Source organism: Macaca mulatta, chromosome 6, assembly GCF_049350105.2.
Source record: "Macaca mulatta isolate MMU2019108-1 chromosome 6, T2T-MMU8v2.0, whole genome shotgun sequence".
NCBI lineage: Eukaryota > Metazoa > Chordata > Mammalia > Primates > Cercopithecidae > Macaca > Macaca mulatta.
In genome coordinates this window covers 81,200,354-81,223,447 of record NC_133411.1, presented here as the reverse complement: position 1 = coordinate 81,223,447, position 23,094 = coordinate 81,200,354, and the positions used below count along the sequence as shown (strand labels likewise).

Below are 23,094 nucleotides of genomic sequence, written 5' to 3'. Positions count from 1 at the left end.
TTCCTAGTCATACTTCTTTTATCCACTATTGACCATTTGTTTTGTGTTTATAATTTCATCTACAGTTTTAATCTTCGTTGGAATTGTTAGATCTGACTGTAGAACATAATATTATATTTCCATAGTTTACTTTTACATATTGAATTTGATAGAAATACAAATATTTGCCCAAGCTAACAAAGAAGCTTCCTTCACAAATAGAGCTACTGTTTTATTTTGTGATCCTTTTCTAACTATAACATCTTACTTGCATAAGCTCCTGGTTGATTTCTCTCGAAATTCATAGGCTATTTAAAAGTTGACTGGAAATCTTGTGGTATTACTTCCAAATCATTTCACAGATTTTTCTTACCTTCTCTTTAATTTAGACATTTACATTTACTAACAGTTGAAATGAATTTGTACTTTCTGTTTTTAAGTTTTGATTTTTAAAAATCAATTTGATTTAGAAGTGTACATATTTATATAAAATTAGGCTCCCAACCATATGTACATCAAGTTTTAAAGTCCTTAGGACCTAAATTTCAGATTAGGGTAAAAATAGTTCCTCTTATCATCATCATATCTTCAAAATTCAGAAAAACATAATTATTAACTGTTATGGTATATGTCAGTCCTGTGTCTTTTTTTGATGTTTCTCTCATATTTCCATTAGATTTTCAGTTTCTTGCCTTCTAATATTTTTGTGATAGAATAAGTTTGAAGGTCATTTCAAAGAGGAAAGTAACTTTTAGTTGATCTTCTGCCTTCCCCTTTGTAAAACTGTTTTAAATAAAAATTGAAGAGGTTATTGGGTAAATGCAAACTAGGTAACTTTTAAAAGAAGATATTCTGTACAACTTTATATTTCCTTTAAGAACTAATAGCTTAGTATTTGATGTCTCATAAGTTTATTTTTTTATTTTTTATTTTTTTGAGACGGAGTCTTGCTCTGTCACCCAGGCTGAATTGCAGTGGCGTGATCTTGGCTCACTGTGTACTCCATCTCCTGGGTTCAGGCGATTCTCCTGCCTCAGCCTCCTGAATACCTGGGACTACAGGCATGCACCACGATGGCCAGCTAACTTTTTGTGTTTTCAGTAGAGACGGGGTTTCACTGTGTTAGCCAGGATGGTCTCCATCTCCTGACCTCGTGGTCTGCCTGCCTCAGCCTCCCAAAGGGCTGGGATTATAGGTGTGAGCCACCGCGCCCCACCCATATGTTTATTTTTTATTTAACTTTTTATCATGGAAATTTTTCTTTTCTTTTCTTTTCTTTTTTTTTTTTTGAGACAAGGTCCCACTCTGTTGCCCAGGCTGGCACGATCATACCTCACTGCATCATCAAACTCCTGGGCTCAGGTAATTATCTCACCTCAGCCTCCTAAGTAGCTGGGACTATAGGCACATACCACCATACCCAGCTAATTTTCATATTTTTTGTAGAGCCAAGGTCTCACTATGTTGCCCATGCTGGTCTCGATCTTCTGAGCTCAAGCGATCCATCCTCCTTGGCCTCCCAAAGTGCTGGGATTACAGGCATGAGCCACTGTGCCTGGCCTTGTCATGGAAATTTTCAGGAGTAAGCAGATCAGGATACCCTCTGCAATGCATTGACGTGTCTTTTAAGTTACTTTTAATTTATATTTTCTTTCCATCTTACTTTTTTTCTGTAAACTCCATGTCATATATTTAGAAGAAACTGAGTTATTCTAAACTTGGTTGACTGCATACTTAAGGCATCATTTAACACATTTTTCTAATGGCTTGGTTAGATTTAGGTCCGATTTTCTTGTTGCATCACATCAGGATGCAGTAGGGTTGTCTCACTTTTGGTAACATTAGTTAGCCTGGGTATATAGACCTAACAACAATGACCACATATGTCTACCAGAAAACTCATGCGTGAGTGCTTATAGCAGCTTTATTCATAATTGCCAAATACTGGAAATAGCCAAATGTTCATCAACAGTAGAATGGGTAAATAAATTAACTGATAGATGCATCAGCATTCATGTTTCTCATGGAAGTAATGTTGAGTGAAGAGAGTTAACACAGTAAAGAGCATACTGAATGATTTCAAATATAAGAAGTTCAAAATGAATAAGCACATTAATGTCTCATTTAAAAATAAGATAGACGGATGAAATAATACTACCTATTAAAAAAGTCTTTTCCCCGCCAAATGAAATGTCTCTATTATTACATACTCAATTTCCATAGGTATGTGTATTTCTGTATCTTGTTCCATTTGTTTATTCACGTGCCTGTATCACATTGTTTTAATTATAGAAGTTTTATAAGATGTTTTAATCTCTGACAGGGTGCATTCTTCTAGCTATTTTTGCTTGTCCTTTCAAATTAATTTTGTAATCAACTTTTCTTCAGGAAACAATAAAACCTTAAAGGTATTTCATTAGGATTGCATTAAATTAGTAGATTATCTTAGGGAGATCCGGTACCTTTATGATGCTGAAGCTTCCAAGAACATGGTTTTTCTTTCCTCTTGTTCACTTTCAGGAATGCTTTGTAGTTTTCCTCATACAGATTTTATACTGTTTCTGTTGTTGATTTTAAGCCTATTTTGATTTTTGCTGTTGTAAATGAGGTCTTCATCTCTATTTATACTTTTTTTTTTTCTATTTTTACTTTGCCTCCCCCCGCCTCTTATTTCTTCTTACTGTTATGTTGTATATATGAAGACCTGGTTTCTGTATGCTAATTTTATGTCCTATTTTACTAAATTTTCTTGTTGTTTGGAATAGTTTTTTCATGGATTTTTAAAAATTTTTCAGTTAAGTATATTATTTGCAAATAATAGATATGGCAGTAGCTTCACTTCTACCCTACTCCGACCCCGGTTATTATGCCTCTAATTGCTTTCTCTTGTCTAATTGCATTGATCATTGCTTACATAATGTTATATAGTAGTGGAGTCCTTGTTTTTCTAATTGTTAGTGTTAAAACCTTTAGTGTTTCCCCATTAAAGCTCTGGCTTAAAAAACAAATAATGACAACAACAAAAAAAACCCAGCTGTATAGGCCTGGCATAGTGGCTCAGTGTCTGTAATCCCAGCACTTTGGGAGGCCAAGGCAGAAGAATCTCTTGAGCCCAAGAGTTCAAGGTTGCATAGAACAACGATTGCACCAATGCCCTTGAGCCTGGGCCACAGAGCGAAACCCTATCTCAAAAAAAAAAAAAAAAAAAAAAAAGCTATATATATGAGAAATATAACTTATATACCATAACATTAATCTGTTGCAACCGTACAATTCAGTGATTTTTTTTTTTTTGAGACACTCACTCTTTCATCCAGGCTGGAGTACAGTGGTGCGATCTTGGCTCACTGCAACCTCCACCTCTCGGGTTCAAGCGATTCTCTTGCCTCAGCCTCCCCAGTAGCTGGGATTACAGGCACCTGCCACCATGCCTGACTCATTTTTGTATTTTTAGTAGAGACGGGGTTTCACTGTCTTGGCCAGGCTGGTCTTGAACTCCTGACCTCATGATCCACCTGCCTCAGCCCCCCAAAGTGCTGGGATTACAGATGTGAGCCACTGTCCCTGCGGTGATTTTTTAGATTTTTTGTTTGAAATTTATAGGGTTGTGCAGCTATCATCACAATCTAGAACATTTTCATTATTCCAAAAAGTTCCCTTGTGTCCTTTTACAGTGGCTTTTATGTTGAGTGGTTTATGAGAGTATATTTTATATGTGTATTTTTGTGTGTATGTACATATAAATATGTCCTATGCCTGTGTAACCATATTTATTGTTTAAGGAAGTATCTGTTAATTTATTTCATTGCCTGTTTTTAATACAAATGAATAATGTTTGAAAGTTTTCTTTTTGACATACATGGTTAAATCAGCAGGTTCAAGTTGTAGTCTGTGGGCATAGTGAAACAGAAAGATCTTGTTGCAACAAAATATGGCAACATTGTAGTAAAATTTATTTTCTGTGTGTAAAGGAAGATGGCATTTCATATTCTGAACCGTTTGTTCCATATTGTTTGTTAAAGAGGATGGCATTCCCTGTGGATATGCTGGAAAATTGCAGCCATGAGGAATTGGAAAATTCTGCTGAAGATTACATGTCAGATTTAAGGTGTGGGGACCCTGAAAATCCAGAGTGTTTTTCTCTTCTCAATATTACGGTAAGGTGTTCTGCAGTGATTGTCATCAATCTTTTCAGTCCAGTTTATACATGAAATAAATATCCTTTTTTAAAAAAATCCATTTTAAGTGTTAATCATTAATTTTTGAAATCTTTACAGAAATCTATTCAGTAAAATGGATAAATATTGATTGATCAGTTTTTAAAAAGACAAACTCCACAGGTTATTGCTATTTGACTTTATGTCTTTAAAATTATATGTGAGAAGTTCACCAGTTTTGCTAAGACTGTTTACTATATTTGAGCTACTTCAGGTTTACTTTAGATTTGGAATTTGTGAGTTTAGAAAATTTTTAAATTAAAAAATCAGCAAAATACTAAATTACGCATTTTTTGTGCCATGAATCTTTTCTCCCTTTTTCTAAAAAAGTAAAATCAAATTTTCTAGTCAGTAAATTATGATATTTTGTGATAGAAAGATCATTAGACTTGGAATCATTAGAGTTTCACTGTGAACTGTGGTGGACAAATTCCTTAACCTCTCTAGGCCTTGGATTTTTCTTCTGGAAATACTTAATTCTTGAGTCTTCCCCAGCACCAGTATTTTTATAATTCTCTGAATTGTAATGTTATCTCTAAATAGGGAATAAGTGTTGAATTAAGTGAAGGCAAAAACATATTAAAGCATATTAATAGCATGTATCTTCCCAGAAAAATTAATTTACTTGACTGCTTTTTTTTTAACTAGAAAATGGGATGTCTTCCTCAAGTAGTCTAAATAACAGATAATAGATTATAGTTGTTTTTTAATGACTTTGTGGGCCATATTATAGCTTTGGTTTTTATTCAGATATGTGACTAGAACATAATATTTATTGAAACAACTTTTCGTATTTTCCCTAAGACAATAAAATTATTCCAAAAGGGAAGTCTATTTGATTTACTCTTTTTTTTAGAGACTAGAAATAATGTCTCCTGTAAAATAAAGTTAATTAAAATTAACATAGGAAAAGTTTACTACTTGATAAAATATTTTTTTAAATGTATTTTCTTAACAGACTGTTCACTAATTTTTATTAATTCGTCATTTCAGATTCCTATTAGCCTGTCAAATGTAGGCTTTGTACCTCTTTACGGTGGAGATCAGACCCAGAAAATTCTTGCTCTCTTTGCACCTGAAGATTCACTGACAGGTCTCTTTTTGCTTAATTTTTATAAATTAAGAAATTTTCCTCCAAACTGTTAGAAACGTATTTAAAAGGTAGCTACATGAAGGAATTTGTTTTTTTAAAAAAAGTGTTTCAAATTGTAATTTTAGGAAAATGTAATTCTTAATTGCTTATAGCTAAATTTTCTCATACTGCTATAAAGAACTTCTTGAGACTGGGTAATTTATAACTTAGGAAAATGTAATTCTTAATTGCTTATAGCTAAATTTTCTCATACTGCTATAAAGAACTTCTTGAGACTGGGTAATTTATAACAAAAAAAGATTTAATTGACTCTCAGCCAGGCGCGGTGGCTCATGCCTGAAATCCTGGCACTTTGGGAGGTTGAGGCGGGTGGATCACCTGAGGTCAGAAGTTCGAGACCAGCCTGACCACCATGGTGAAACCCCATCTCTACTAAAAATACAAAATTAGCTGGGCGTGGTAGTGTATGCCTGTAATCTCAGCTACTTTGGAGGCTGAGGCAGGGAGAATCGCTTGAACCCAAGAGGCAGAGGTTGCAGTGAGCCGAGATCACACCATTGCACTCTAGCCTGGGCAACAAGAGTGAAACTCCATCTCCAAAAAAAAAAAAAGAAAAAAAAAATTAAAAATTGACTCACAGTTCTGCATGACTGGGGAGGCCACAGGAAACTTGCAATCATGGCAGAAGGGGAAGCAGGCACATCTTACATGGTGGCAGGCAAGATAGAGTGTGGGTGCGCATGTGAAGGAGGAACAGTCAAACATTATAAAACCATCAGATCTCGTGATAATGGGGACCCCCATGCCGCCATGATCCAATCACCTCCCACCGAGTCCCTCCTGCCACATGTAGGAATTGTGGGGATTACAGTTCAAGATGAGATTTGGGTGGGGATGCAGCCGAACCATATCAATGAAATAAAATAAAAATGGTGTAAATGAGGCTATAAAGTACAATATTAGTATTTGGTAAGTTTTATATAGATATTCAAATATAAACTATATGGATACTTTATAGTACAATGTGGCCTTATTAAGTCTAAAAGTGTACTTTAAAACTTAGGTGTTAATGATTATTTATTCTCTTTTAGCTGTGGCACTTTACCTTGCTGATCAGTGGTGGGCTATTGATGATATTGTGAAAACATCTGTTCCTTCAAGAGAGGGGCTTAAGCAGGTAACAAGATCCTCTAATTCTGAGTGTTTCTTTTGAGGCCAATTCACAGTGTTTCCTGTAAACAGTGATAGTTTTTGAGCTCTTCCCTATTTAAAAATAATCAGGTTATGTTAAACTCTAGAATTTCATTCTTATGAAGAAGCCAGCATTCAGGTTGGGCTTCCTCTATTTTTATGTGATTCTGTAAGTATCTGAGATTGGGTGAGGAAGAATGAATACCTATGGATCAGTTGAGCTTTGGCTACCTTAAACCACTTTAGCTTCTGATTTTCTTATTTGTTAGAGGAGAAGCTAGTTCTCTTTATGTAATTGTTTAGCTTCTGTCTCTAGGAGAGACTGACCAGGAAACTTGTTTATTAGTAGGGCCTCCTCAGGTGGTCTATACAATGTTCCTAACAGTGGAATGACCAGGTTCGGGAGAGAACAAGCTTCCAGCCTCTGCAGGGTTATAGTAGAAGCCAGCCAGCTGAAGAATGTTGCAGGAAGGAAGCTGGTTTTCATGCCAGAGATGAAAGGGTTTAAGAGACATCTCTGGTGCTCTAGTTATTGGAGGATAAATAGGACAGGATGTGGAAAATCCATAGAAACCAAGATGTAACATATTTGAGGAGGCAGAGCATAATAAAATAATGATGAAATCTTTGGTGGCTGGAACAGTGAGATTTATAATATTGGAGAAATAGGAAACTGACTTGGTAGAAGTGCATTAGACTTTGCTTACTTAACAAGAATACTGACTTTTTGGAGAAGCAGTACTAGTCATTAATTAAGTATAGAGTTTCTTGTTAATTAATCCTAAAAGAGACCCTTGATGAGGATCATGTTTTGTTTTTTTCTTTTTTTGGGGGTGGAGTTTCGCTCTCGTCTCACAGGCTGGAGTGCAATGGTGCGATCTCGGCTCACCATAACCTCTGCCTCCTGGGTTCAAGCGATTCTCCTGCCTCAGTCTCCCGAGAAACTGGGATTACAGGCATGCGCCACCATGCCGGGCTAATTTTGTATTTTTAGTAGAGACGGAGTTTCTCCATGTTGGTCAGGCTGGTCTCGAACTCCTGACTTCAAGTGATCCACCCGCCTCGGCCTCCCAAAGTGCTGGGATTACAGGCATGAGCCACCACACCCGGCCAACAGGAGGATGAATTCAACAGAAATATTTATGTGTCTTGATATTCTTCCTTTAGAATACTTCTAGGATAAGCCAAGTCTGTTAAAAACTTGTCACATTCACAGGGTGCCAGCTACTGTTCATTTTTTTGTGGGCAGTTGAACCAATCAGAAGAAACAAGGAAAGCATATCAAGAAACTTTGATCGCGTTGCTCCAATTCACAATAAAGCATAACTTGATGTTTGCTTAAAGGGGCAGCGGCAGCAGGAAAAAAAGAAACTGAAGAAACTTACAGGTTACTAGGGTGTTTTTATTTTCTTCCCTTTGAGTTAGGAACCTTGAAAGAGATGGGAGAATATGAGAATAACACACTTACTATTATTAAGTATTAGTAACTTTTGAATATTGCATTAATTCTTCAGTGGGCCTTAAGATTCCCAAAGTGGTAGGCCCATCTGCTGAAGGCTAGGAGAATGTGTACACCTGGTTATCTGCCAGTCTGATAAGAAACGTTGAACAAAACTGAAGGGGAGGAGGGAATTAAATCCCTGCATAAAGCTGTAAAATTGGAGGAGTAGATAGTAATAAAGGAGTATAATTTGTTCTCAGAAACAGTTCTGATAGTGAAAGGAAGTATGTATGTCAAGAAAGTAAACATTTTGATGTGTTTTAACATGACCGAGGTTTGGCACATTACAGATAAGAAAGCCAAAGGATGGAGAAGGAGAAGGGAGAATCTTAATATGATGGTATATTGTAGCTTTTCCTATTCAAGTGGAGAAACTATGAAACCTCCAGATATGGATTGGGAAAAGAGGAGGAGTCAAAACCAAAAATAAGACTACAGCTATTAGGACTTCTTCAGCCTTAGTTACCTTAGGGACAACATTCCCTTTCTTTTTTTTTTTGACACAGACTGTTGCCCAGGCTGGAGTGCAGTGGCGTGATCTCGACTCACTGTAACCTCCACCTCCTGGGTTTGAGCAGTTCTCTTGCCTTAGCCTCCCGAGTAGCTGGGACTACAGGCGTGTGCTACCTTGCCCAGCTAATTTTTGTATTTTTAGTAGAGATGTGGTTTCGCCATGTTGGCCAGGCTGGTTTCGAACTCCTGACCTCAAGTGATCACCCGCCTTGGCCTCCCACAGTGCTGGGATTACAGGTGTGAGCCACCACTCCTGGCCTCCATTCCCTCTTAAATAGAGAAATCAGTGAAGGGGGACTGCTATTCCAGTCAAATCCTGGCCAGTAAGGAAAAATTGGTTGGTAAAGTTACAGGAGGGTATAACTATTTTTGTACTTAACAAACACTTGACTTGGAGCAAGTGGCTTTATTTTTATAAACCTCTGTGTACCTGGAACCTGATGCTCAATTATATGGAAGGGAGGTCCTCAATAGCATGCTGCAAAATGTTGTCCATTGTGTCCTTCATTTTGTCTGTGACTTAGAGGCATGCTTATCAATTCTGCATGTCACAGTGCTGAATGGAGGAGCTAATCTGTGAAGGGCAGATTGAAGAAGCAAAGAGGAAGAGCTAACATAATAAAATTAAAATAAGGAGAAATGTAATACCTATAGGTTCAAAAAGTTAACTGTACACCATGAACACCAAACTGAAACAATAGTACATATGAAAAAGTATTGGGCTTTAGTTAATTAGCAGTAAAATCCAGATAAGCAAAAAAGCTAATGAAAACTTTGTTTATATAGAAAAGCCCCATTGTCTCAGCAGCACCTTCAAAATATCTTCATGAAATCCACGTCCCAAACATGAAGAGAGATGTTACGGATCTGGAGCAATTTCAAGAGAGAGGACTGAAATGGCAAGAGTATCCCAAATTGTGTTAGATTAGCCTTTTCCTTCATTTTTAACCATGTTTAATGTTGGTGTGAAATTTAGGGAAACATCATGGCTCTATCTTCAAATATTTATAGGCTGTGTGGCTGCACAATATCAAAATTAGTCTTTGAGAAATAGATTTCAGCTCTGAATAAGGAAGAATTGTTGTTGGTCAGAACTGTGGGTTCAGGGAAGGAATGGGTTGCCTTGGAAGCTATTGCTAGTCAGCTGCTATTTCCTGTGTTTGGTATGTGAGATCCCCTGCCTGGGGTATTTTTGAGAGTAGTATATGTATACGGTCAATCTTTTCTCTATTTACTAAACTAATTAGAGGCTGAATTTGTTTTCTTTTTTTTTTTTTTTTTTTTTTTTGAGACGGAGTCTCGCTCTGTCGCCCAGGCTGGAGTGCAGTGGCCGGATCTCAGCTCACTGCAAGCTCCGCCTCCCGGGTTCGGGCCATTCTCCTGTCTCAGCCTCCTGAGTAGCCGGGACTACAGGCGCCCGCCACCTCGCCCGGCTAGTTTTTTGTATTTTTTAGTAGAAACGGGGTTTCACCGTGTTAGCCAGGATGGTCTCGATCTCCTGACCTCGTGATCCGCCCGTCTCGGCCTCCCAAAGTGCTGGGATTACAGGCTTGAGCCACCGCGCCCGGCCAAATTTGTTTTCTTTTAAGAGACCTGGAGGAAAATAGGCTTATATACAGACCTTTTTTTTTTTTTTTTTTTTGGAGACACGGTCTCACTCTGTTGCCCAGGCTGGAGTGCTGTGGTGCAATCACAGCTCACTGCAACCTCAACCTCTGCGCTCAAGTGATCCTCCCACTTTAGCCTCCTGAGTAGCTGGGACTACAGATGTGCACAGCCACACCCGGCTAATGTTTATATTTTTTTGTAGAGACCAGTGGGTTTTGCCATGTTGCCCAAGCTGGTCTCAAACTCCTGAGCTCAAGTGATCCATCCACCTCAGCTTCCCAAAGTGCTGGGGTTACAGGCATGAGCCACCCCACTGGCCTGTGTATGAGGAACACCTACCTCACTATTTGATATTGGAAAGTCCTGAGTGTTGGTGGGGTCCCTGTGACCATGTAGCCCTGTGTGTAGGAAGTGAGGCTCTGTTTCTGTTCTATTACTGCCCTAAGTATGTTTTTATTAGACTTTGGTGTCCCTGTCTTTGTTGACAGCAAAGATAGGGCTATTAAATGAACATTTTACCATGAAAAGATGAGACACCTTTCTTTCCCAAGAGCATAATTGTGGCTTCCCTCACCAAATGATGTAATTGTTCTTAAAGTGTTCAGGGGATAACACTAAGCTGCCCTTTTTTTAAAAAAATGTGGAGACTGAAAAGCAGTTGAAGTAGTTTACTATAGTGAGGGCTGTGATTAGGGTTGGTAAGACCCTGGATCTGGGCAGCTGGAAGCAGAAAGAAGATGGCGAGTGCTGAAAGAGGTGCTAGGAATTGGTACGTTGGGGACCTGTTTTGCCTGATTTAGAATTTTGTTGAAAGGGAGTATTCTATGCATAATATGTGTCTGTGGAAATGGATTGTAATCTGTGTGAATGATTAGTCTCATCTCTGTGGTAATAAAATGTTTTGCAAATTGTTTTGAATGCATTTGAAGTGCTTTGAATGCCAGTATGAGGTATGGGAGCAGGGAGCAAAGTAAATAGCATCTTGTGATTGATGCATATTATAACTGCTGTGCCTGGTGTTTGACTCTCTTTGTAGGTGAGCACTCTTGGGGAGAGAGTGGTTCTGTATGTTCTGAATCGAATTATTTATAGAAAACAGGAAATGGAGAGAAATGAGATCCCATTCCTGTGTCATAGCAGTACTGATTATGCTAAGATTCTGTGGAAGAAAGGAGAGGCCATTGGGTTTTATTCAGTTAAGCCTACAGGTGAGTCTTTAAAAGTTATTTAAACTGTGTATTATGGAAATCTCCATTTTAGACCCTCCAACTGTATCAATATCTCTGTTAAATTAAACTCTGGCATGCAAATTGAGGTGATTGTACTTAGTATTTCTTGGGAGTACTTTGATTCTACCATCCTATGACCGTGAGGATTATTGGGAAAGTGTTTTGAAAAAACAAAATAAAAATAAACATTTGATCCTGAATAAGATTTCTTCACATATATAGAGACACAATTGTATGTTGAGCCTCATATTTGTCTATCTTCTTGCGCTCACATTTCCAAAAGTTGTTGTTTACTTTGATTCCCATTGCTGTTACTGTTACAGGCTCCTTCTAAAACCCCAGTCTACCTGTGACCCAGATGCATAGCCTGTTTCTGCATAGCACACCTCATTCAGCCTGACATATGAAAGAGCAACTTGGCTAATTACCAAGAAAAACAAAATGCTTTAATATATTTAGTAAATACAAACAGCTTTGAAATTGTTACTCTAAAGTTTGGGTTTCTGATCGTAAGAGCCAACTATACCCTATCCTTAAAAAATAGTGCAACCTCATGCCTGCTTTACCTGTCCTCCCATTCATTCAGCTCCCTAGAGCAGCTGGAGCTGGGAAGCTCTAACCTACTTACCTTGTGTGCACATACAACCCACACCTTGTTACCATCAAAGAACAAAGTCTGCCTTGTTCTGTACCTTGACCAAAAGACCTTTCGCAGAGAATACACTTAGTTTCTTTTTATTTCCATTTCAGATTTTCCAAACTTAGCTCTTCTGGTCACATCCAGTCTAAAGATCCTACCAGATTAACTGCTGATCTGATGAACAGTTGTTTTTGACACCTTGATCCCATAATTAGTACACATTTGTGATGAGAATTAGTGCATATAGTTAGTTAAAGAAAGGTCATTTTTTCCCAAGAATGAAAAACTGATGTGCAGTTTAAAATGGTTTTTCTTTAGGTAAATGCTTTGGGTGCCCTTTATTGTCTTTGTTCTTGTATAAATTTGAAATAGAACCAGTAATTTTTGTAACTTCAGAAAAATACTGATTATACGTGAGGAAAAAGAGTGTTCAATGGAAATTTAGTGTGCATTGCAGAAAAGACATCACTTTGTTGTTTTTAAATGTTTTAATTTTTGGAGTTGGGGTGTGAATTAATTGTTTTAAGCTTTATTTTATATAAGGCAATTCCTGTGGGAATTGGAGGCTTTTTGTTCCTAATACTGGCTCCAGGGGAGTTTCCTACCTGAAACTACCTCGTAGACATTTGCAGCACAACTAGTTTATACTTTTTTATTGAGGGCTTCTTTCTATGAAAGACACACAAGTAAAAGGCACAGCCTTCCTATTTAGTATTTCTGATCAGTATTTAACCGCAGGAGTGTGCTCTTCTTATTATGCATGTTGAGGCTCCTTCTCCTCTGGCATCTGGCCTCTATTTCTGCTTGTTCTGGTAGTTAACTATTTTATAGCCTCGGGTTTCCAGGTGCTACTGTATATGCCACTTTTAGTACCTTCCATACTTCTCTAATTGTCTTACATCTTTACTATTTATTTTAGTTCTTTCCCCATTGTACCAGATAACAACGGAGTTAGGTGTGCTTATACTGGCCTTTGAATCAGTAGCCATTTAATTCAGGCTGGAAGTGTTTTTTCTACAAAGGAAACCTAAACATAATTTAAATATTTTAGAGAAATTGTCCAGAACAAATACTAAACACCTTGTGATGGAAGTATTTCTGATACATATATAAAGGGATATATATATATAAGGGATATTATATATGGGATATATATTATATATATAAAGAGATATATATATTTAAAGGTATATATATAAAGGATATATATATCCCATTTTTATGTATATAAAGGTATATTTATATAAAGTATATAAACATAAAGTATGTATTATATAAACATCTATTTCATATATACTGATATATGTAAAATACTTTTTCCTACACTGGTAGCAAAAAGATAAAATCTTTATTAAGAAGATTTGTAGTTGAATGAAAGTCTTGTGAAATAATTTATTATTTATGATTTTTAAAATTAAATAGCAAATAAGTTTATGGAGCTATTAGGACATAGAATAGCCGTGATAGAAAAAGGAGACTTTGTTTATGAGGTCAAATTCTATTACAGTACAATGAAATTCAAGAAACTATATAAATTCTTCTTTGCCTGAAATAAAGAGATCACTGTGAGACTGTTTTTTGGGTTAGGTAGATAGTTTTCTTATAAAGATATTTGTGTTTTTTTTTTTTTTTCTACTGTTACTTTAATGTAATGAGCTCATTCTTTTAAGGTATATTTCATTTTTTATCATTATTTATATGATTTTTTATATTTTCAAACAGTTCTCCAAAGCACCAGATGTTTCAAACTAGTCTTTCAAATGAAGTAAAAAAATTTTTTAAAATAAATTATGTTTATTTTGCAGTTGAAGGAAAGCTTCAGAAAATAGTTGGTTGGGATTCCTGAATTTATCTTAATTTATTGGTAAAATAAGTTTTTATTTCTTTGACCAACAGTTGTTCACTTAATGTAATTGATTCTTTCATCAGATATTTTTGAAAAAGAACATAGAGAGATTGAAGGTATTGTCACGGCTTTCGTCATGGTTAATTCTTGAGATCTGTCCATATCTCATAATGTTTTTGGTTATGATGGCTGGTTCAAATCTGTGCTTAAGCTCTAGGGAGGATGCGGAACAAAGAGAAGCAAAATGATTTATGTCTTAACATATACCACACTCCTTACAAGTCCAGGAAAGTGAAAGGATTCATAAGAAATTTGAAAATACACAAATTGAATATTTCTAATCTGAAAATTTGAAATAAATGCTCCAAAATTTGAAACATTTTGAGCGCCAACAAGACCCTCACAGGAAATGCTTGTTGGGGCATTTCAGATTTTGGATGTTTGGATTAGGGTTGCCCAGCCAGTAAGGAAAATGCAAATATTCTGAAATTCCCCCCAAAATCTGAAATCCTGTCTGGTTCTCAGCATTTTGGGTAAGGGTTATTCAGTCTGTACCTTAGTTACTCTCTATTCTTTTTCATTTGCATACCTCAAGACTGCTGATGAGTTTGAGTTTGAAGAAATTATTAATGAAACAATTGGAACAGCTTTTTCAGGCAAGTCGATCTGTTCTTTGGAAACTTCCCTATTTAGTCTACTGTACAACTCAGAAATTATCTTAAGACAAAATCAAATATTAGTATCAAAGAGATTTTGGGTTTTGTTATAGTATTGCCATTAACTTATAAGTTGTGTAACAGTCTTTTTTGGCTTTTACTTTTCTCCTTTTAATAAGGGGATTAGGCTTGACCACAGATGATCATTGAGACTTTTTTTGGCTCTAAAGTTTTCTGAATTCTGTAGTTAGAAGTGGGGACTATCTGTGGGCAGAAATCCTTGGTCTCAGGGCTGGCTTTCAAAAAAAAGTTGAATTTGAGAGAAAGGTAGGTAAGTTGAAAGACTATGATAGATAGTAAAGGAAGATTTATTTCTTGCAGTCTTGAGAAGATTCAGTAAGAGTAAATGCATGTAGTGTTTTGTCATCAAAGCCCCAGTGTATGACTCTGAGACATGATGCTATATAGGAATAAAGATTATTTCTCAATAGGCAAAATTAAGAAAATGCAAAACTCTTCGGCTACTCATTTATATATTAATATTTTGGGTCAAATGATTTTATGATTTATTCTTAGTAGGCTAATTTTCAGACTCGATAGTTTCAAGTTTGGGCGTTATCTTACTGTTATTCCTTACATACAGACTGTAAAAATTATGTATTCCCTGACTGTTAAAAAAAATAGATATGTGATAGTCATGATGACAGGTACATGGTCTATGGTGAACTGGGATATATGCAGGTTTTTTTTAATAACATTTCTAAGGCGAGGAATTATTTAATGATAGTTCCTAATAATAAACACCCGTTGCATTGTATTTCTCATAATCTTCTGTGTCTATTGGCACCTTCCCCACAATCCACTTGGATAGTTAGTATTGTTTTCTGTAGTTGTCATTATTGCTGAGTGGGGTTAGACCACATTTTCACAGGATCCATAGTTAACAGTCCCTCTACTTTTCAAGTTTGGTTTTCATTATCCTTATCAGTTTTTTAGACTTCTAGCAACAGATCATGACTAGTAATAAAAGGTATTTGTTGAGCACATCATGCTAGACATTGGAGTTATAGTTACTTCTCTCTTTTCCTATATTATAGGTAATTTTATAGCGATCTGTAATCTAAAGTCAAGTTGCAAGTTCCCCATCATCAAGGACTTCTCTTTCCTCTCTTTTTATGTTGTTCTGTGAGGGGGATTATTATCTAGGTAAATGGAATTATTTAGTTTTTCTAATATTGTACTGTTTACTTCTTCCTAATGACCATTAGATGAACAAAGTTGATACAGTAATTCTGGTAGAACACTCCAAATGCTACCACCTTAGGGAATAAATCATTAAGTGATCTTTATTTTATTTTCCATATTTCTTTTTTTTTTTTTGAGACGGAGTCTCAGGCTGGCTGGAGTACAGTGGTGCGATCTTGGCTCACTGTAACCTCTGCCTCATAGGTTCAAGAGATTCTCTTGCCTCAGCCTCCTGAGTAGCTGGGGTTACAGGCATGTGCCATCACGCCCGGCTAATTTTGTGTTTTTCATAGAGACGAGGTTTCACCATGTTGGTCAGGCTCGTCTCCATCTCCTGACCTCAGATGATCTGTCTGCTTCGGGCTCCCAAAGTGCTGGGATTATAGGCGTGAGTCACCGCGCCTGGCCGAGCTTCTTTTAGAGGGTTGTTTAATTATTTTTTTGAGCCAGGGTCTTGCTCTGTTGCCCAGGCTGGAGTGCAGTTGTGCAATCATGGCTCACTGTAACCTCAACCTCCTGGGCTCAATTGATTCACTTCCCTTAGCCTCTCAAGTATTTTAGTTTTCTATTTAAGGAACGAAATCTTGCTATTACTTTTCTTTGTACCTATGTTTGTATAACTTAATTCATAAAACATGGGCTTAGCAACAAATAGAGAATAGATCTGTGTCATGGGAAAATGGCAAATTATTGCCTATCTTGGATCTGCGTAGTGCCTTGCATTCACAAGAAACCATAGATGCCAAATCCACAAATACCTTTGTTTTATGGCATGGCACTAAAGATGAAAAGGAAAGCACTGATGAAAGATAATAGAAAATGTTCATGGTTGCAAAATCAGGTATTTTATAGTCTTTCCATATGAGTACTTCATGTGTAACAAAAACTTACCTGCAAAAATAGTTTATAAAAGGATGAAAACTGCAGAGAAAGCCTTTTTATGACATAGAGAGCATAAAAGAAGAAAAAAATTGTTCTATACTGAGTTTTACAATAATTGCTATACTAAGTATTATGTAATATTCTTAGTTTATTCAGGACACTATTCAGAATTCATTGACCTCAGGCATAGAACTTTGTATTCAAAGTCTGTATAAGTCATACATGTATTCCTGCAAAGTTTTCTTATAATTTTACAGTGAAAATTTGGATGGCATGTTGAGTTTACATTGCTAGTGGTAGGCAGGGTATGGCTATAGTGCTAATGCTTTGGTTAAAGAGGGTGGGTTGAACATGTGCATCAGCCTCTACTCTCTCTTGCAACACCACCAGAATAACAAAGACATTTTTAAGCAGCATAAATCCCACATGACAAAGTGAGTAAGAGGGGAGTGTAACAGGAACAAAACTTTATAATCTTGGAAAAGGGTAGATTATGTAGTAACTGAATCCTAAGATGCCATTGCCAAAAGCAGAAAGCACCACATTTATATTGTAGAACCTTCAAAAGATTCAGTCATTATAACACTAGGTACTTCTGGGAGGTGGAGCTTTAGAAAAGGATTGGCTGAAAGTTCCTTCCCTAATGCAGCACAGCTGGGCCTCTGGGAAAAGACATGCTCCTGGGGCACATGAAGACTTTCAGGTATGGTGGCAACATTTGTGTTAGGGAATAAATTATCTTCCTTCTCCCATTGTATAAAATGAAGGTATATCTTTCATCAAACCTTTATCTTACTAATCTGGAGTTGTAAAAAGGTCTGAAAGTCCCCCTTTAATAAAAGAAAAGAGAAGGCAGGGAGAGGGCTCTAAATAGTTTTGTAGTAGTGTAAAAGTGACTGGATATAATTAGATGATATTCTTTTGTAAGTCAGGTGGCTTCTATTTCTTTGTTTTCAACAAAAATGAAAGAGGATTTAATTGAGTTGTGTTTAATAATGCCAGATTATTAAAGATAATTTTTTATAATAGACCACTGTGTGATATGTGGCACATAACTAATGACACTTACATTGCTATAACGAAGGGTTTTCTGGTTCCTTCTTATTTGAACAAGGTTCTTAAGCACTTATATCTATAAAAATAAAAAAATAGGAGTAGGATTAATGCCCTGTCTCATTCTGGTAGTAAGTAATTCATGAACTCATAAACCAATTAAAAAATGATAAACTCCAGGCGAGGCGTGGTGGCTCACATCTGTAATTCCAGCACTTTGGGAGGCTAAGGCGGGCAGATCACCTGAGGTCAGGAGTTCAAGATGAGCCTGGACAACATGGTGAAACTCCATCAGTGCAAAAAAAATACAAAAATTAGCCGGGCATGATGGCGGGTACCTGTAATTCCCGCTACTCAGGAGGCTGAGGTGGGAGAATCACTTGAACCCAGGAGGCGGAGGTTGCAGTGAGCCGATATTGCACCATTGCCTTCCAGCCTGGGTGACAGAGTGAGACTCCATCTCAAAAAGAAATAAAAAGATAAGCTCCATCCATTTCATTAACAGGTGTATTTAAAATAGTATTTTTTTTTTTGCTTAGTAATTAGTTTTCCTGATATATATTTGTGTTTTGATTTGTTGTATACTAATATAATAATTATAATAATTCCAAATTTCTTTTGGATCAGTACTTAGAGCATTAGGATCACAAGATATTTTTAAAATTTGTATTTATATACAGATACATTCTTGTAGAGAAAAATGATTGGCTAATCAATAAACTTCCATGTGTAAAAATATTACATCAGGATAACATTCTGTGGAATAAATATCATAGAAATATTAGTGCAAGGAGAAGAAGGAACAGTGTAAAACCGTTTTAAGGAGTAGTTTGTTCAATGGATGGTAGCAGTTATCACACTGATTGTAGTTTCTAGAGTCCATTTGATACATATAAAGGAAGGATGTAATAGTTTTGTTTTCTTTAAGTCAATGTGATTTATTAACTGCAAAGGGAAAAATGGTAAATTTACAGAGAGAAACCTGGCAGGTACCATGTTAACCAACAGATTATGGTTAACATCACTAGTAATAAGACATATCAACATCATGTACCCCATGATATATGATGTACTGAGAAGGACACAGTGTCATTCTGTAGCATTTTTGCCCAAAATTTATGATCTCAGTTCATTCATGAGAAAACATTAGACAAAGCCAAATTAGTAGAGTTATTCTATAAAGTAACTGACAATCTCCCATAGTATCAAGGTTATGAGTGACAAGGGGAGATGGAGGAGTTATCAAAGACCAGAGTTTAGGGAGATATTAAACTAAATGCAAGAAGGAATTATGGATTGGATTCTGAAACAGAAAAGAACATTAGTGGAATAATGTGTGAAATTTGAATAAGGTCTGTAGTTTAGCTGACAGTATTATAGCAGTGTTAATTTCCTGGTTTGGATAATAGTATTTTGGCTATGTAGGATGTTAACATTAGGGTGAAGGGTATATAGGAGCTCTTTGTAATACTTTTGCAACTTTTCTGTAAGTCTACAGTTATTTTTAAAATAAATAGTTTTTTGAAGTCAACAGTATGTCAGAAATCACATTTTTTGTAATTATTGATTGAAACTTAGATGAAAATTTTAGATATCACAAGGATGTGTGAATATATGGCATTTCAAAATTATTTTAATGGCTACATGAGCAAAAATGTCTCCTTTGAGGAGTTTGACTAGGCCGAAAGAAAAAAACTAAAAATACCAGTATAAATGGTTCCCCTAGGAAAGGCTCCAGCCAGCTCATCCTGCTGTGAAGTCCATTGCCAGCAAACCCCACCATACACGCGGAGCTTCTAATTAGCTTTTCAATATCTCATTCTTAATTGTGAACAGATAGTCATAGGTAAGGAAGGTCACTGATGTGAAAAATGGCAATTAAAGCAAAAGAGAATAAAAGAGATTTGGAGGAGAAGACAATGCAAAAAATGTCCTTAAAATTTTTGGAAAAATTAGTCATTGCATTTATGAAATAAGAACAAGAATGTTAATAGAGCTCTTAGAAACTAAAAAAATCCAATACAAGGAACAAAGAGTTGAGGAGATTGATCAGAAAGGAACGCAGAAACAACAAAAAACAAACCCTAAATGATGGTAAATAGGAAGAAATGATAAAATTAGAGGGATTATTTAAATAATACATGTTTCAGAGGAGAGAACACATTGGAGGAGAAAAAATCAATGAAATAATTCGCGAACATTTCTCGAACTGTAGAACACAGTTCTACAGTTCTACAGGAAATCCAGATTAAAAGGGCCCATTAAGCATCCATCACAATGAATTAAGATCCACCCATACCAAGATTATTGTGAAATTTCAGAGCATCTGGAATAGAGAAGATATTTTGAAAACCTCCATAAAGTAAGAGAATGATTTAGACAAAAGATCAAGAATCAAAATGTTACTAGAGTTCTCAACAGCAACATGAATACTAGAAGTGGAATACTGCCTTTAAGATACCAAGGGTAAAATGATTTCCAATGTATTTTGTGCCCAGATTATCAACAAAGAGTGAGAGTAAAAGAAGGAAATTTGTAGATTGTCAGTCATAAAACAATTTACCTCTCATATACCCCTTTTCCAGAAGTGAGTAGAGTTTGTGATCTACTAAGATAAAGTAAATCAAGAAGGAAAGATGGGATCAGGAAACTAAGAGATAAAAGAGAGGAGATCCCAACATCACAGCTATGTCAGTTGTGGAGCTGCTGTCTGTTAAAACCACTAGCTTTATGTGGCTGTTTAAGTTAAATTTTAAAATTCAGTTTCTTAGTCATGCTAGCCACATTTTAAGAGCTCAATGGCCACATGTGGCTAGTGGCTACTGCACTGGACAGAGTAGATAGAGAACTTCTCCGTCATTGCAGAACGATCTTTTGGACGCTCCTTTTTCTAAAGATTGACTGCTCTAGATTGGAGCACATCACAAAGCTTTGGGACGTTGATTTAAGAAGATAGAGCTGATAGAATACCTGATATGTTTGAACTTATTGGGGTAAGATTTACATAGTTACTTGAGACTTTCGAGGATAAGGGAGATAAGTAATAAATAGTATTAAGGGAAATCAAAAAGTGCAAGAATAAAGAAACATTCATGGTACACTATATGGCTCAGTGTCAGAAGCATTTATGTAGTCATAATGTAAATACTGAAAATTGATCTAACAAAGTACAAATTACTATTTAGGGGTGTTGGGGTTTTTTGTGTGGGGAAGTGTGTTTATGTTGGAGTTGAGATTGGGGTGTGTGAATGTATCTAAGAGCTGAATTCTCACCTTCCAAGTTCTAGCTGTCTATGCGTAAAATGGAAAAATCAAGAAATAGAAATCAAGAAGTATAGTAAGTTACTTAGATAAGTAGAAGTAAATACCAAAAATATCAGCTAAATGACTTCAAAGTGGTAGCTTTTGGGTTGTAGAAAGTGTGTGCTTGTGTGTGTGTGTGTGTGTATCAGTAAAGTGGTCACAGAGCTGCTTTTTTTTTTTCTTAAGTCTTATGTGACTATTGTATTCTAAACAATGTTATGGATAACTTTGATTAAAAACAAGAAGTATACATTTAAAAAAATGAGGCCATGTCTAGAGTGTAATCACTATCTACCACAAAACTGGCTGAACTTTATAAATCCTTCTTGACCTGGAATGATCAGGACTATCTGTTAAAGGGCTATGCTAACTAGAAAATTAATGGAAAATCTCATACAGTTATTAAAATAATACAAAACAAATCACTGGTTAATTCAATGGAAGTTTTGTGACTGTTGGCCTATATCAAGAAGTATATAAAGTTGCAAATTTCTGTAAATCACATACCGTATTTTAGTGTAGGTGATCTCAGAGAAAAAACACAATTGAGGTCGCTATCATTAGCCGCTAGTTTTGAAGTACTCATTGTTATTTGGCTTCAGCTGTCAATTGCCTTGATCCGATTTGAAGACTTAATATTTTGGGGAAGAACAATCTAGTCAACAACTATTATAAGTCAGTTTAGCTCACTACTGAAGGGATTTATGAGCAATAATACCAGGAAGTGTATTTCTGGTTTTTGTAATCTTCATTTGAGATAATTTGTAATGGAAGCATTTTTTCTTGTCCACATTTACTAGTCAGCTTTCCTTGTGGCTTCCAGACCTCTTACTAGGGGCTATATCCATGATCTTCTCTACCTTTTTGGACAGATTACTCACTTCCTGTTCACTAAAATTCAGATTTCTGGGCCTTTTAAGGTTATTTTAAGAAGTAACAAACATTGTGATGTAAAGCAATAAGGATTGACAGTATAACTAAAAGTGATACCCAGCTGAATTTTTTGTTGGGAGAGTGAGATTTTATTTTAAGGACTTGAGTCTGTCTAGGTGTGATCCTTGTCTTTGGGAAATGTGCAGAGGCGTGTGAGAGTCCCATACTACTCTGTGGCTACCTGGAATGTATCATTGGGAAATGAGATGGCTGCTTTGTTTAGGTGAAGTTCTAGCTATCTAAACAACCACATGCTTGCCAATAAGGGTTCTGTTTATTCGAGAGAGACAGTTGACTTTAGTGGAAACACAAAGATGATTCGTTGTGGGTTCAGCTCTCAAAGCACCAAAAATCTAGTGGATGAGACAAAAAAAATCACAACATCATAGTTGATAAGCTATATTATTAATCATAATTCAGTTTCATAAGTAATATATTTGAGGTATCAACAATACCAGTCATTGAAGAGTGAGTAGTTAATTTTGCCTGGAGGAAGGTGTGACTGGGAAAGTGATATTTAAAAGTAGCTTTGAAGGGTGAGTAGGTTGTCAGTAAGAGAAGCGGGAAGGGAAAGAATATTCTTGGTAAACATATGAATGGAATATAAATATATGGAGAAGGCACAGAGTCATGAAAGTTTTGGGCATATTTGGAACTGTATCCTAAATAAGGTGGTGGGACTAACAAGTAGAAGAAGTGAAGATGGAGGTCCCACTGCAAAGGATCTTAAATGTCCTACTAAGAAGTGTGGCACTTTATTGGCCAGGAAGCTATCAAATAATTCTATGTAGAAGTAACATGATTAAATATTTTTGGAGCACTTAGAAAATTGTATTTTAAAGTCAGGGAAGTCAATTAAAAGAGCTGTTTTAGTAGTTCAGGTGAGTGAAGGACCAGAACTAGGAAAGCACCAGTAGGCGTGGAGCAGGGAACATCCGAGGGATAGTTTCAGGTGAACAGAGTGTGGTAACTCCATAGTGTGTGGGGAGGGAGAGGAGGAACTAGTGATGAATCTGAGTGGCTTTGGCTTGGGTGCTTAGGTATTGGTGGGAGGCTGTTAATTAAGATTGGGAACATAAAACAAGGAGTAGTTCGATAATACTTTAATTCACTTTTGACATAGGCATATGTGTCCCTAAGGCATATATAAGTAGACATAACATAGTTAGAAATGTAAGTTGGAGCACATGGAAGAGGTATAGATA

General features: G+C 36.3%; 1 protein-coding gene across 8 annotated transcripts in view; it reads left to right on the top strand.

Annotated features, from left to right (window-relative positions):
• FAM169A (family with sequence similarity 169 member A) overlaps window positions 1–23,094 on the top strand; it is an 86,172-nt gene that overhangs the window by 22,902 nt on the left and 40,176 nt on the right. For all 8 annotated transcript variants that reach the window (NM_001194120.1, XM_078004201.1, XM_078004199.1 and 5 more), the window contains 4 exon segments: window positions 4,002–4,136; window positions 5,190–5,289; window positions 6,381–6,466; window positions 11,139–11,310. In NM_001194120.1, the coding sequence (NP_001181049.1) occupies window positions 4,005–4,136; window positions 5,190–5,289; window positions 6,381–6,466; window positions 11,139–11,310 (490 nt within the window). In that variant the 5' untranslated portion in view covers window positions 4,002–4,004.